We start from the raw sequence: 15,565 nt of genomic DNA, 5'->3' as shown, positions 1-15,565 counted from the left end.
TTTCTTTGTTGACTCCATCCCTGCAAGAAAGACCCAATCAAATGCACTTTCTTGTGTCACAGTAAAAATAGTACAATAGAAAATAACTTAACGTTGATGTGATACTGGCTAGAGCACTGTGTAACTGATCCATAGGGGTTCATTCTTGCCATGACCTTATTTCAGTGTATGACACTGAAGGTTTGTCAACCTTCATTCTGTTTGTCAATCTCATTCAGAGTCATGCACAGATGAAAATTGTTGCACAGACTGCCAGCCACCTCAGAATGGGTATCCAAATAATGAATTAAGCAGCAAGATTGTGATGAGCTAAAACAGATGTCTATAATACGCAGTCTGTCTCATAGCCTTTAACAGCAACAGTATCACTTCTACATTTGAATGTGAAGAATTACATTTGCATGGAAAAGACTAGTGCAACTCATTCATGAGAGAGATTCCTTCTTAGTCACACCCTACAGCACTTCAGTGGTGGCCATCTTTAACTCGCAATCAAGTCTGACCTACAATGAAACACTCTTCAAACAGCTCCTACATTTGTAACAAAGCAGACTTTCAGTGTGACCTACAGCCACTGGGGTCACTCTTCAAAAGGCTATATTTATCCCTTTGGTAGTTTATTGCAAAATTTTCAGGTAACAGTACAGCTGCTTAAAACAAACCAGCTCTAAAGTTCACAGTAACACTCAAACAAATGCAGACTAGCAATGATGCAAAATATCAGAATGTGGCTGTAAACACACATGACGTACAGCTGCTGAGGTCACTCTGAAGGACTAGAGACCTTCAATCTTGAATCAGTAATTCCCTGTCCTTTAATCATCATCATCATTATTATTTATTTATTTGTATTTTTTTTGGGGGCGGGGGTAGAGCAGTGATTGTCTGTGGACCTTTTTCACACACAGTTCAGGAACAGTGTCTAGTTAAGTAACTTCCTCAGAGTTGTACAGTTAGGTAATGGAGGCTGATAGAATCAAACCTTGTACCACTGGACCACAGGAAATAGTTCATTAACAGCTCCTTAATCATCTAAGCCAACTGCGAAACAATTTCACCTTGTAATAAGAATAGTGAGAGAGAGTCTGACTTAGTACAGTTAATTGTCAAACGAATGTCATCCATATCTAAAGAGGTCATTGTCCCCTCATAATCAGCATTAATTAAGCCCATCATTGAATGCAGATCCCGCCTTTGGAATGTACCTCATTAGACATAAACAATTAGAAAGAGCCCAGATGTTCTTAAGATCATTGTCTTAAAAAAACGTAAGCTACCAAAAAGCTATTAGAAAAGACTGAAAGTACCTTCACTGTTTTCAGTGTCTTGTAGAATCCTGAGGGGAGTTCTGTGCCTTGCCTTCAGTGCCATTGAGCACTTAGTGGCCCTGAATCTCTGCAGGTGGTCCAGGGATCTAAATGTATGCCAGCAGATAAAACATGGTAGAGATATAGGTTTGTCATGCGTTACCGTCACACCTATGAAATACTTTCACTGCAAATTAAGCAGTGTGATGCATTATCTTCCTTCAGAAGGGAACTAGATGACTGCATGGGTTTTCACAAATTCATCTCTGGCTTGACAGACCTATCCTTCCTCAAAAAATACAGTGTACTTTAAGGGTGGGTACTGGCAAGGCATAAATATTCTCAAACCTCAGTTATCTTGTATTTTGTATGATTATATTTTTCTGTTTGGTATGTCACTTCAACATTCAGGTAACAAGATAGTCAGCTATAAAATGAACCTAAATCTACAATTGCATCCTCAGTATTTCCACTGCAGCATACCTTTGAACTAGACACCTTTAGGTGCTGCAAAGCAAGTCATTATAGGCATCCTATGTTATAACTAAATAAAATATATTTATTTTTAGGTGAAATGTAACACTTGCAGACAGTATTGTAAGCAGAATACCTCACCACAGAATCCAAAACAAATACAAGGTCAGTGTGACAGTACACACATGAACTAAAGGTGCTGGAGGCATTCATTGAAAGAGCCACTTTGGTACATCATTACAACATTCAGGTAATCAGGTACGCAGCTGTAAACAAACTCAAGACTGAGATTTTTTCCCTAGCACTTCCACAGGAGCACACCTTTGAATTAGACACAACAGCTTTAGCTGCTGGAAAGCATGGTATTGTAGCCAGTGCATGTTGTAACTGGAAAAATTATTTTCAGAAGTCATATAGACATAACTTCAGGCAGTATTATATGCAGCATACTGAAAAGAACTTTACCACAGTAACTAAGGTGAAGACCAACTCTCAAACACAATATCAGAATGTGGCAGTAAACACACGACCCAAAGTTGCAGTGGTCACACTTTGAAAGACTCACTTTGATACGTCACTACAACATTCAGTTAACCAGGTACTCAGCTACAAAACAACGATAGGATTGCAATTATATCCAAAGTACATCCACTGCAGCACACCTCTGAATTTTGACACCACAGTTTTAGCTGCTTTAAAATATGGCATTATAGCCACTGCATAATATAACTGCAAAAATGTATTTACAGTGTAATATATAAAACTAGTTGCCAAACAGTATTATATGCAGCATACTGACCAGAACTTCACCATAGCTCTGAAAATGAAGACCAAGTATCATGCAAAATGTCAGAATGTGGCAGAAAACACTTGACCTAAAGCCAGTGAAGTCACTCTTTGAAAGTTTTATCCATTATCAGGTAACAGCGTACTAAGCTGCAAAACAAAGCCTGAAATTCTTATCAACACTTCCACTCAGAGCTATGAATTTGAAACAACTATAGCCACTTTAAGGCATGGTGCTGTGTGCCTGCTTCATATCACAACTGAACATAGTATACAGTCACAAATTTTGACATATTCACAACTTATTTAAATGTTTTACGGCATTATTACATGAGGCTTAGTGATCAATTCACCACAGCACCAACATTAAGAAAAACTTCAATACAAGTGTCAGCAGTTAACATGTCTTGCAGTAAAGCACCTTGTTCTTAAAAGTTGCACTTTTTATGAGGGACACATCCAAGTTCTGAGTTATGATGGTGGTTTGCAGGAAGAAGTAAATGGTCATTAATATCACCAGCTTCTTTTTCCTCAGAAAGTGCATGTCAACAAAATGACAACATTACCTCAGTATCATGTGCCAAGGTCCATTTTTAAGCAGCTTAAAACACATCAAAAAGGAAGTAAACTTGTATGACTTCCTGCTGTTTGGGCGCTATACACTTGCAAGAGTCCTGCAGTGTGTGTCATTCGTTTAGTTCCAGGGTCTGTCAAGAGAGAAAAAATAAGTTGATTCTCAAGGGCCTGGTAAAACATGCCTTTGAAGAAGCTTTGGCGTCTTCTCCGCCTAGCGGGAAATCTAAAACAAAGAGAGATCTCCGGCTCCGTCCAGTCCGTCGGAGCCATCGGAGAAAAGATCGAAGATTATTTCACCTTCCTCGGCTCCATTGGTCTTGGAGCCGCAGGAGATGCTATCGGTACAGGTGACGGCTTCCTTGGTTCCACTGCCTTCGGAGCCGAAGGAGGTTTCTGTTGTGTTGGAGCCGACCTCGGCTCCAATTGTCTTGGAACCGATTCGGAGCCATTCTCCTAGCTTCGCGTTGGATCCTTTAGAGAAGACTTCTCGACCCCCTTCTGTGTCCTCCAAGTCCTCCAGGTTGTCTGATTCGGATTTGGATAGGGTGGTGCAGAGGCTCCTCCAGTCACCAGTGTTAACTAAATTATTCTCATCTTCAGCCCAGTCGGCTCCGGAGCCCGTCCTTGTGTCGGTTCTGATAATTCCTCCTCCGACCACCTCTGTGTCGTCGGAGCCGGAGTGTTCTGAGTCGAGTGAGGTCCTTGGGTCGGCTCCGAAACTCCCTTTGAGTTTTTCGGCTCTGACCTCGGCTCCAACTCTTTCTATCCCATCTGATGGTTTCGGCACTCGGGTTTCGTCGGTCGGACCCGAGGGGGATACATCGGAGCTCCAGACTTCGGCTCCGAGTCTTCCTCTTGGTGCTTCGGTCAGGGGAACCCCTGTTCCGATTGTGGCATCGGAGACAGGTCGCTCCTCGGATTCAGGTGGACCCGCCTTCGAGGCCATGAGGAGTGTACTGGCCAGGTCTTCGGTGACATCACTCGAGTCAACCATTCCTTTCCCGAACACTGCGACTAGAGCCTCTGATGCCCTCCTATCTGCAGGCAGCGGGGCTCGAAGGCGTGAGGATACCCCCATGCGTGGTCCCCTGCTTTCTGAGAGCCCTTCAGAGTCCTTGCCTGAAGAGAGTCCCAGAAAGAAGCTGTGTAAGAGGAAGCACATAGACTCCCCGGATGAGTCTGTCACCTCAGACACCGACCTCGATGATGCAGAGGGGTCCCCAAAGTCATCCTCCGACGATGTTTCATTTTCCGTCATCCTGGAGATTCTGCAACAGAGAGGCGACTGGCCCTCCAAAACCCCCTCTGAGGAGGAGTCAGTCTTCCTCAAGGCCTTTGGAGCCCGGCTTTCCGCCTCTTGGGTGTCTCCCCCTTCGATGAACTGTTGGACCTTATTTGTCGAAGTGTGTGGGAACAACCTGACTCCGTGGAACCGGTTCCCAGCCACCCCAACAAGTTTTTGTCTGCGCCTCCTGGGAAAGAATTTTTGACGAAAGGAGTGCCTGTAGATGCCATGGTGGTGGCGTCTGCCACTCAGCAAGAAGTTGCAGAGGCTTCTGCTTCCGTTCATCCTCCTAACAAGGAGTCTAGGAGTATGGATCGCTATGGAAAGCGTACCCTGTCCTTAGCGACCTTTACTTTGCGGTCGCTGAATTATCTGTGTGTCATTTTACGAGGCTTCAAAGAGATCTCCTCAAGGAGTTGGGAGATACTCTGTCGGGTAACTTGCCTGAGGCGGTGAACCAGACTGTCAACGCCCAGCTGTCTACCCTGTCTTCTATTGTTAACTCGTCCATGAGGCTCATATCCTATGCAGCCGAGGGGGCAAGTAGGGCAGCTAGCTCAGGCGTAGCCCTCAGGAGGTAAGCCTGGATGCGCCTCTGTCACTTCGCAGAGGCCTTCAAGTCTTCCTTCACGGACGCTCCCTTTGACGGGTCCTCCCTCTTTGGACCCAAAGTGAAAGACACTCGCACCAGATGTGAGCAAGAGGGTAAGACTTTGTCTGCCGTTAGGGCCTGTTTTTCGCTTCCGTCTAGACCTTATCCCAAGATGCAGAGGGGAGGAAAGATGTGGTTCAGGAAGTCTCAGAAGTCTTATCCTAACCATCATGGTGTTCCCCCCCTCCAGAGGCAGAGGAGGGGGGAATTATCTGGAAGACGCCCTAGGGACGGGGGAGGCCCCCGCAACTCAGGAGACCACGAGTACTTTCATGGTTCCTCCTACCAATGTCCCTGAGGGACTGCCCGACTGTGCCTCTCCGGAGCCAGTCAGGGGTCGTTTCACAAAGCATCTGCAAGCCTGGGAAAACATCACTTAGGATCATTGGGTGCTTCGAATTATTGCCGGAGGATACACCATTCCCTTTATCTCACCCCTTCCGCCACCCAAGAGAGTCCCAGACATTCCACCCAGTCAAAGGGACCAAGCAGCGTTAGAGGTCTCAAAGCTGTTGGAAAAAGGAGTCATCCAACCAGTCCCCTCAGACCAGATCGGATCAGGAACTTACTCAAGGTTATTTTTTGGTGTACAAAAGAACAAGGGACTTGAGGCCCATCCTGGATCTCAGCTGTTTAAACCGCTTCGTCAGGAGGTCCAAGTTCCAAATGGTCACTCTTCAAACCATTTTTCCTTTGTTGGAAAAAGGAGTATGGATGTGCGCCATCGATCTCAAAGACGCCTATTATCACATCAAGATAAACAAGGCCTCCAGTAATCACTTATGCTTCTGGCTGGGAGCCAGTCATTTCCAATTTCGAGCCCTGCCCTTTGGTCTCACCACAGCCCCCAGGGTGTTTACCAAATGTCTGGCAGTGGTGACTGCTCACCTGAGATGTCTAGGATTCCAGGTGTTTCCTTGCCTAGACGACTGGCTTCTCATCGCCCCCACCAGGCATCTACTTGTTCGAGCCACGGAGGCCACCATCAGCTTGGGTCAACTCCTATGGATTACTTTCAACTGGCAAAAATCTGTCTTGCTGCCATCACAACGTGTTGCATTTATCGGCGTAGAGCTAGATTCCGTAGAAATGAGGGCTTTCCTTCCTACAGAAAGAATAAAAGTGCTACAGGCTAAAGTTTTGGCCTTATTACCTCTGAAAAAGGTCCAAGCCAGACTAGTTCTTCAGTTACTAGGTTCCATGGCGGCCACCATCCTACTAGTACCCCTGGCCAGGCTACATATGTGGACACTACAGTGGCTTCTTTTGGTCCAGTGGTCCTTTCAAGAGCTCCCTCTGTCTCATCCGATTCTTATAACGGAACAATGCCGACAGGATCTGCGTTGGTGGCTTCATTCACCCAATCTGAACAAAGGGAGATCCCAGAATCCTCCGCTCCCTACTGCCACAGTGACCACAGCCGCCTCCCAGACAGGTTGGGGGGGGCATTATCTGGGCAGAATGGTCCAAGGCACGTGGCAGGAACACGAGGTACACTTGCATATAAATGTTCTGGAGATGAGGGCGGTGCTACTAGCGTTGCAAGCACTTCACAGCTCTCTTCCCAAGGGCACTATCTCAGTTCTTTCCAACAACATGTCAGTCGTGTGGTACCTGAACAAACAAGGGGGAACCAATTCTTACCCCCTTTGCAGAGAGGCCATGAGAGTGTGGAATTGGGCGGTGTCTTCCCAACGTTTTCTAGTGGCAACGCACATTCCGGGGAAGTCCATTGTGACAGTGGACAGGCTAAGCAGAGCTATTCTGATGCCTCACGAGTGGTCCCTGAACGATCGAGTTGTGGCTCATATCTTCTCCAGGTGGGGTCTACCTTGCTCCGACCTGTTTGCCAGTCCCCTCAATGCCTAGTGCAGCAATTACTTCACTCTGATCCCCCCTCAGGGGGAGTCACCCAGGGACGCTCTAGTCCACAATTGGCCTCCCGGTCTGCTCTATGCCTTCTCTCCGTTTCCTCTGCTGCCAAGAGTGATTCAGAAGGCAACTTCCTTGGGAAGCAAAATGATCTTGATCGCACCACACTGGCCCCATCAAGTTTGGTTCCCCTTTCTCCGGAGATATACTATGGGTGGTCCTTGGATTCTGGACCCAGTTCCAGACCTATTGACTCATCTGTCAGGGCAGTTCCACCCATCCCTGCGAACCCTCAAGCTCACTGCCTGGCTTCTCCACTTACGTCCTTAGTCAGACAGCTTTCCTTTACACCGGAAGTGGTACATAGCCTATCTTCTTCCCACAAGCCTTCCAATAAGAAGATATACTCCAGTAAATGGAAAAGATTTGCTGTCTGGGCCCAGTCACATAATCTAGATCCCTTTACAGCCCCTGTGACAGCAGTTTTGGATTTTTTGGCGACACTTTTCAGACAAGGTTCCGCTGCCTCCACTATTAAGGTACAGCTAGCGGCAATATCTAATTTTCACGTTTCATATGAGCTTTCCCTCATGGGCCATAAACTGTGTAAATCATTCCTAAAAGGAGCCTGGTTACTTCGTCCCCCAGTTTCGCCATGGGATTTAAACTTGGTGCCTAGAGCCATAACTTCTTCTCCCTTTGAGCCTGCAGCCACTTGTGAATTAAAATATTTGTCTTGGAAGACAGCCTTTCTGGTGGCCATTACTTCAGCCAGAAGGGTATCAGAGCTTCAAGCCCTTTCTGTCAAACCTCCTTATTTGATTTTTCATAAGGATAGAGTATCCTTGAGACTCAACCCTTCCTTTCTTCCTAAGGTTTCTTCTACCTTCTCTCTTCACCAATCCATTGAGTTACCGGTGTTTTTCCCACACTTTTCAAACAAGGCAGAATTCAAATTTCACCAATTGGATGTACATAGACAACTGAGGTTTTATTTGCACAGGACAAAACAAGAGAGGAAATCAGATCAGTTGTTTGTGTCCTTTTCAGAGAACAGGATTGGTAGCCCTGTGACCAAAGGCACTATTGCAAGGTGGATTAAGGACTGTATCTCATTTATTTACACATCGGCAGGTAGAGATCTACCTTTCCCAGTTAAGGCGCATTCTACCAGGGCTATGGCTACCTCAGTGGCCTTTCATGCTAGGCTCTCTTTGGATGAAATCTGTGCGGCAGCCACCTTGGCTTCCCCACACACCTTTATTTCTCATTATAAGCTGGACATGGCTTCTAGAGACCGGGCTTCCTTTGGTTCCATGGTGCTCAGGAGTGTTTTCCCATGAGCCTCCCAGCATATAGGTGCTAGGGACGCTGTCCCGTCAGTAAAGAATGTAGGCGAGATAGGACCACATTACATCAATTAGTTATGTTCTCACCATAACGATAGATGTATGTGGTCCATCTCCTCATTCTTACTCCACCCACCTTCCCCCTTCCTGGTGGACTTGGAGGAAATTTATATTCTTAGACCCTTCTGAGGATATTATTTTTTCTCTCTTCTTGATGTGTGTTCCTGTGGGGTTGTGTGATTATATTGTGGCAAACAAGATCTGGGGGTTTGGGTGTGGTGCATCCTGGGATACAGGCTTAGCCCAGCCAATTAGAGACTTCGTGCTAGATATAGCGGCTGAGTCAGAGCCGATTCTCGACTCCGAGCCCATCAGTAATGAATGTAGGCGAGATGGACCACATACATCTATCGTTATGGTGAGTACATAACTAATTGTTCATTTGTGCTACATCCTGATCTGAATCCAAGCTGCTCATCTCCCATCTTACTTTCTATTACTGTTCGAATCTATCAATCGCCCTTTCTAGAACTTTCATGCTGTGTGCTTATCTCTGTATTACCCACAGTTGTGAATATCCCGTTTGTTCTTGTACACTGGCACAAGAAATGCCTTTCTCTCCTTAAAGGCTGTAAGTATCCTCTGGAGCCATTTCCCCCTAATTTGCCCAACATTTTGATCATATATGCTATGGCCTCACCTGAGACTATTGCTTTCCCTGACTTTATTTCCTTAGTGCACTTCTTACTTTGTCTAGGGAGGTCTCTTCCTCTTTCATCATGGGCAGTGTTCAGGGCAATACAGGTGATCTTTTTCCTTCAGCATTCAGAAGCTGCTGAAGTACTTCTTAATTTGCCTTTGATGTCATGTGGACTGGTGACCAGATCTTATAAAGGGTATCTTATGACTATCTTCTTTATCTTTCTTGCTTTTCCTCCCCGATGGAGTTTCTTTCTTCCATCTTCTGAGTCACTTTTCAGAAACTGGTAGAGTGTCTCCATTGACATTTTTTGCTACTGCGACTGCTCTTTTAGTCTCTGCTAGCCAACCAGTATTCCTCCTATGCCTGTTTCATCTTTTCTAATTTCCAACGTCTCCTTTCTTTTGATAACTTCTGGGACTTTCCTATTTCCATACCTGGCTCGGCTGCATCTGTTCAATTGTCTTCATACACAATGTTTTGAGACACTGCCATTCTTCCTTGACAGTGCCTATTACTTCTTCTTCCTGATGTGCTAGAGTCCAGAGTATTTTTTTGAAGTCTTGCCCTAGTTATCTTCCAGGTCTTTAGTTAGGCTTTGTTGACCCTAGAGACTTCTCTGACCACTGCTTACAGGTGATTGTGGCCACTAATGGTTTATCCTATGGGCCAACTGTTTCCCTGAGGATGACTTTGCAATCGCTGATTCTACCCAAATGCTCTTTCCTTTGAATTGTTTGTTGTCCACTGTTGTATGTGATGCTGTAACTGTCTCTCTTGCTGAACCATGTATTAGCTACCATCAAGCTATTTACCAAACAGAAGTCTAGAATGGCTTCCCCTTTATTCCTGTTTCCCTATCCATGTGGACCCAGGCAGTTCTCATATCCTGTTATGTCTGTCCAGATATGAGCATTCAGGTCCCTCATTATTAACACTAGCTCATGCTTTCCTGATTTTTCTAGTAAGGCCTGCAGCTGCTGCCTGAATGCACTCTTTTCATTGATATCACAACCCTGCTATGGGACATAGGTTGAGATTATGAATATTACCCTATCTTCACACTGGAGTCTGATTACCATGAGTCTATCATTATTTCTGATGATGTCCCTCACTGTCTTCTGAAGACTCTTCTAAACCACAATTCCAACACCATTTATAGTCCCCCAAGAAGTAGTCTCTGGATCCCAAGTGGCTTTGCTGCATTGCTGTTCCATCTTGTCTTCTGGATACAGAGGATGTCCAGCCTCTTCTTTACCATCCTGATATCCACTTCCAAGCTGCATCCTGTCAGTGAACCTGTACTAATTGTAGCAATCCCTAGTTCTTGTGTAGCTAGTCAGTTGGTACATGCAGGCACGAATATGTTCCCATATATGTCGGTGGAAGTTAGTGTTAGGGCAGCAGATGTGCCACAAGTATTAGGAAAGATGAGGTTGGAGGACAGCAAGCTAGCAGCATCTTGAAGATGTAGGCCAAGAATAGTACCTGACACATTGGTCACTGTCACTGTGCAGGTCTCTTCACAACTGGCCTAATGACTATGAATCATGTAACTACTTTACAAGCACGTATTTTTCAGAGTACAAGCTAGCTTCTGTCTAAGACGGGCTGATGAGCAGTGTTAATCATGAAATGCGTTTCCTTATTTAGAAAATGATTTTGATGAGAATTAATGATAGACAGTAAAATCATCAAATCTGTCTAGGACCATTATCTCCTTTGATCATAGAAAAGTCACTGTTTGTGAAGGATTTTGAATAAAACATCTGGCTTATCTCAAGGAGACATATATATGTAAAAATTATCACCACCACCCCTCTAAACAGCATCCATTTGTAATCCTGTTCTTTACACGTCATTGATTGTGTTATTACTCAAAGTTCCAGGTCTGATAGTGTTACTTTGCAGATTTGAAAGTATATATTACATAGCCATTTATTTAAGAGATCATGATTTGAATGTTAGGATGCATAGGAGTTTGTTGGTGAATTGAGAATAATCTGTACTCACACACACACACACACACATTTCCTGTGACTGTAAATCATGATTGAAACAATTTGTTTCTATAGTATGTTTTCTTCATCCAAATTGTATAATTTAATTTCCCTGCCTTTGTACTAAGATGATGATAAAACATCATAAATGCACTCACTCGAAGCACTCCTTAAAATGGAGAACATTGACATTTGTGCTGTTACAGGGACCTGGTTCAAGGCAGCAGATATCAGCCCTGCACTACCAGGCTATAACTCATTCCATACCTTCCGACCCCAGAACTTGGACCGAAGCTCCAAAGATAGTGGTGTTTCCATATTCATAAAGGATGCACACACCTCCAGACTGGTAGCCCAACATGACCCATCAGAGATACTTCAGGTGCAGCTAACATTGGGTAAGACAGTGATTCAGGTCGTAGCCTGCTTAGGTCCCCAACCATGACCCAAGAATCACACTCCACGTTCCTAAGCACCCTGGAGAATATTAGGGTCCAACCTAACACTCTCATACTTGGTGACTTTAACTACCCCTCCATTAACTGGGAAAACTGCTCATGTACCAATACGCCTGCCCAACGTTTCCTGGAATTCATTAATTCCATTGCCCTGGACCAGCTCATTCTTACCTCCACTAGAGGTAGCAACATCCTTGACCTGGTCATTACTAACATGGGTGACCGTTGCTTTGTACCAGTAGTCAACTCCTCCCTGGTTAGATCCGACCACAAACTAATCACCTTGGAAGTCCACATCCCTCCCACCCCCCGCAAAGGTAACCACAATGAAAAACTTCTCCAGAGCTAACTTTGGGCCCCTAAAAACAGAGGTGGCTAACTTCACGGCACCCATGCAATTGCAGAACAGCTGCAAGATCACCGAATCCTACACGAATGCCCTATATGAATACATACACAAATGCATGAAGCTCGTCATACCCAACAGAACCAAGGCACTCTCATCCAAAAAAAGGAAGCCAATCTGGTGGTTCCCTGCCATAAACAAACGCTACAACAGAAGGAGGAAACTGATGAGAAATAAGGTGAAGTCCCAAGACTGGAAAAACTCCCTTATTAGCCTCAACAAAAAGTTGAGATCCCTCATCAAATCTTTTAAAGCTATGTATGAAAACAGAATTGCAGCAGATCGTAAAGACAACTACAAGGCCTTCTATAGTTATGTAAAGAATCTCCACGGCAATACCCAGATTTGCTCAGAGCGTTGCACAATGGCACCTCCTATACCGAGCCGACAGATTCAGTGCCAAATTTACCCCTCTCTCCCCCACCAAAGGACCAATCACAATACCAGTAGATTGCCAGGCACCCAGTATTACTGCTGCACAGGTTAAAACAGCACTGTCCAAGGCCAAGAATACAGCTTCTATGGGAACTGACAATATCCCTGGCTGTGTTCTACATGAACTACATAGTGAACTGACATCTCACCTGTGTGCCCTGTTCAGTCACAGCCTCACCTCAGGCTTTGTCCCAACCGAATGGTGCACTGCTACAGTCATCCCTCTTCACAAAGGAGGAGTGACTACAGACCCTGGGAACTATCGCCCCATTAGCCTGACAAGTCTGATATGCAAAGCTATGGAACACATCATCATGGACCTAATAAACAAAGATATAGGAATCTCCAAACTCTGGATCCCACACAGTTTGGTTTTGTGAAGAGTAGATCATGCCTGATCAACATGGTCGACTTCTTTGAGTCAGTCACCAGAGCTGTGGATGAAGGCAAGTTGGTTCATACAGCCTACCTTGACCTGGCCAAGGCCTTTGATACCATTCCCCACTGAGGAATCATAGAAAAACTCACTAAGCTAGGCATCAACCCCCATATCACTAGGTGGGTTGCAAACTGGCTCACAGATAGAACCCACAGTGTGAAAGTGGCTGACTCCATGAGTGGAGTACCACAGGGTTTGGTCCTGGGTCTTCTCCTGTTTGGTATCTATTTCTCTGAAGTCCAGGCTAACACGAAGGGCCTCTGGCTGACAAAGTTCACAGAAGATTTCAAGTTGGGAGCTATAATTAACTCCCCAAGTGATGTTGACATCCCACAGAAAGGCCTCACTGAGATGAATGACTGGTGTCAGAACCATGGCCTTAAGCTCAATGCCAAAAAATATGTTGTCATCCCCTTTGGGAAAAACCCGGTTCCCATGAATTACCACATCGATGGCAGTCCACTGTACACAAAAGGCGTCATAAGAGATCTGGGAACACAAGTTGAAAGCAACCTCTCTTTTGACCACCACATTGCCACTGTGGTCAGAAAAGTCCTTCTATGTGGCACATCTCATTACTAAGGGTTTTGAATCCAGGAAGAAAGGTCATTGTCTCCCTCTACACTTCCCTCATTAGGCCAATCATCGAGTGCAGTGCCCCCATTTGGCATTTACCTCACTAGACACAGTTACAACAACTGGAGAGGCTGCAAAAATACCTCACAAAGAGGATCATAGGCCTTAAACACTTGTCCTATATGGACAGACTCAAAAAAACTCAAACTATTCTCTGTCTCATATCGCCTACTTAGAGGTGATCTCTGCTTGACTTACAAAGTCATGTCTGACCCAGCTCTGTTGGAAATGCTACATCTGAAGAAATCCCAATCCCTCCACAACAGTCCAGAGACCTCAACCTCATTACCACAATCAACAGAACAAGCTAGAGGGACAGGTTCATAACCCAGATACTGCCCATGCTATGGAACAGACTTCCCATGCATGTCAAGCAGAGCGTCTCACTGGCCCTCTTCAAGAGAAATCTTGATGAGTGGATGGGAAATGGAGAATTCACCCCGGGGATCACTCCTGTGGCTCTACTTGACAGAGGCACTGGGAATTAAGGTCGGGTGGCACGATGCCAGGGTAATCCTTTGGGTTAGGCTTGTAAAGGCTTCAGGGCCATTAGCCTAGTACACACCTATGAACCTATAAAGTATTGTGAGGATCTTAAGAAGCCTAGCCTTACCTTTGTACTAAGTTGATAAAACATTGTATTGTGAGGATCTTAAGAAGCCTAGGCTTACATGCCTTTGGTAGTTTTTAACACCATTTTGGGTACAAACAACCAAGGAGTGGGCAGAACAAGGACATGTTGGAACATTTACTTGTTGCTCCTGTCATGGGTGTTACTCTTCTGTATTATACTGTATTTTGCATGGGTCTCTACTGAGAAAGGGTCTTTTTCTGACTCAGATGGACTTACCTGGTAAACACTGCCTGTACATGTGTATATGTGTATATGCATATGTGTGTGTGTGTGTATGTGTGTGTGTGTGTGTGTGTGTGTGTGTGTGTGTGTATGTATGCGAATACCCCACCCTCTGTAAGAGAGCCCGACTTCAAACAATGAATTTTCACAGGAGGTCTGTGATTTGTGTGTGTTAAGGAGTCTTCATTTTTAAAGAACTTTAATGTAGTAACATGTGTACCAGAATTCAGCAAATGTTTTTTTTACTGCCTGCTATTGCATGACTTTTTACTTTCTGTACCCTTAAGTGTTAAATGTGGATATTTTCTGTGCATTTTATTTTTAGAATGCTTTCTTGTAGTACTCACTATATACATTCCCATTGTGCACAGGCCATGGCTAACAGGGGCAGTAGGGCCAAGCACTCCTACTTGGTTAAAAAAAAACATTTTTTTAAGTGAATCAATAAACAACTTTGCTCACCGGATGAGTCATCTGTTTTGTTTGATTGCATTTTTAGGTAACAAAGAGTCATTCTTATGCATTTTTTAACCAATGTAGTGCAGTGTTTTTCCCCCCCTCAGAGTAAGTTTTGATAGCATTCAATATGTACTGAATACAGTTTTGTATTTTTTAGCACATGCTTCTTTGGGAGGCAAGTATATTGCAGTTCAATGAGGACGTGAAAATAGGAGGAGGAAGAAAGAAAATGGTGCAAAATCTTTCATTGTGAAGTTTTGTTTGCAGTCATTTGAGGTGTATTTGTTAATTGCAGGCTGTTTTCTTACACAGATATTATGCAGGATGGGCTGACAAGACCCATGGGAAGACCATTCCAATAGACGGAGATTACTTCAGCTATACTCGCCATGAACCTGTGGGAGTGTGTGGGCAGGTCATTCCAGTGAGTAGCTGGAGCAGCTGTTTACTTTTTAAATGCCACAGATGATTTATAATGTTTAAAGTATGAAAAATGTAGTTTATACTGTGCATGAAAACATTTGCATACACAGATCATATGAAAAATGTTCTCAAAAAGCACTGGTCTTTCTCTAGCTGGAAGCCCTGAGAGTTTATTATTAATACTACATTGCTGCTGACTAGTGAACAGTCATGTCAGAACACAGAATGATGGTGTTTTATTTCTGCTTGGTTTGTCACTGCTGGCACTGTAACAAAAACTGCTAGAGTACAGGGCTCTCCCTTCAGAGGGCCTCTGTCTTTAGAATGTAAAGTACCATATTTAAACTTGCTTTCTGCTTGAAGTTTCTTAAGGTAGGAATGAATATTGTCTTGTGACAAATCAGTACAGACAGAACTTGCACATTGTTCTTATTTTGCTCAAATGCATGCTA

General features: G+C 44.4%; 1 protein-coding gene across 1 annotated transcript in view; it reads left to right on the top strand.

Moving 5' to 3' along the window:
* Positions 1-15,565, top strand: part of ALDH2 (aldehyde dehydrogenase 2 family member) — a 1,229,710-nt gene that overhangs the window by 654,450 nt on the left and 559,695 nt on the right. Inside the window, exon 5 of the mRNA XM_044068619.1 lies at positions 15,003-15,114. Within this exon, the coding sequence (XP_043924554.1) occupies positions 15,003-15,114 (112 nt within the window). The remainder of the gene's footprint in view (positions 1-15,002; positions 15,115-15,565) is intronic.

This window comes from Protopterus annectens, chromosome 4.part0 (assembly GCF_019279795.1).
Source record: "Protopterus annectens isolate FY-2018-M chromosome 4.part0, PAN1.0, whole genome shotgun sequence".
Taxonomy (NCBI): Eukaryota; Metazoa; Chordata; order Ceratodontiformes; family Protopteridae; genus Protopterus; species Protopterus annectens.
The sequence above is the reverse complement of the archived record's forward strand: the minus strand, read 5'-3'. Positions and strand labels throughout refer to the sequence as shown.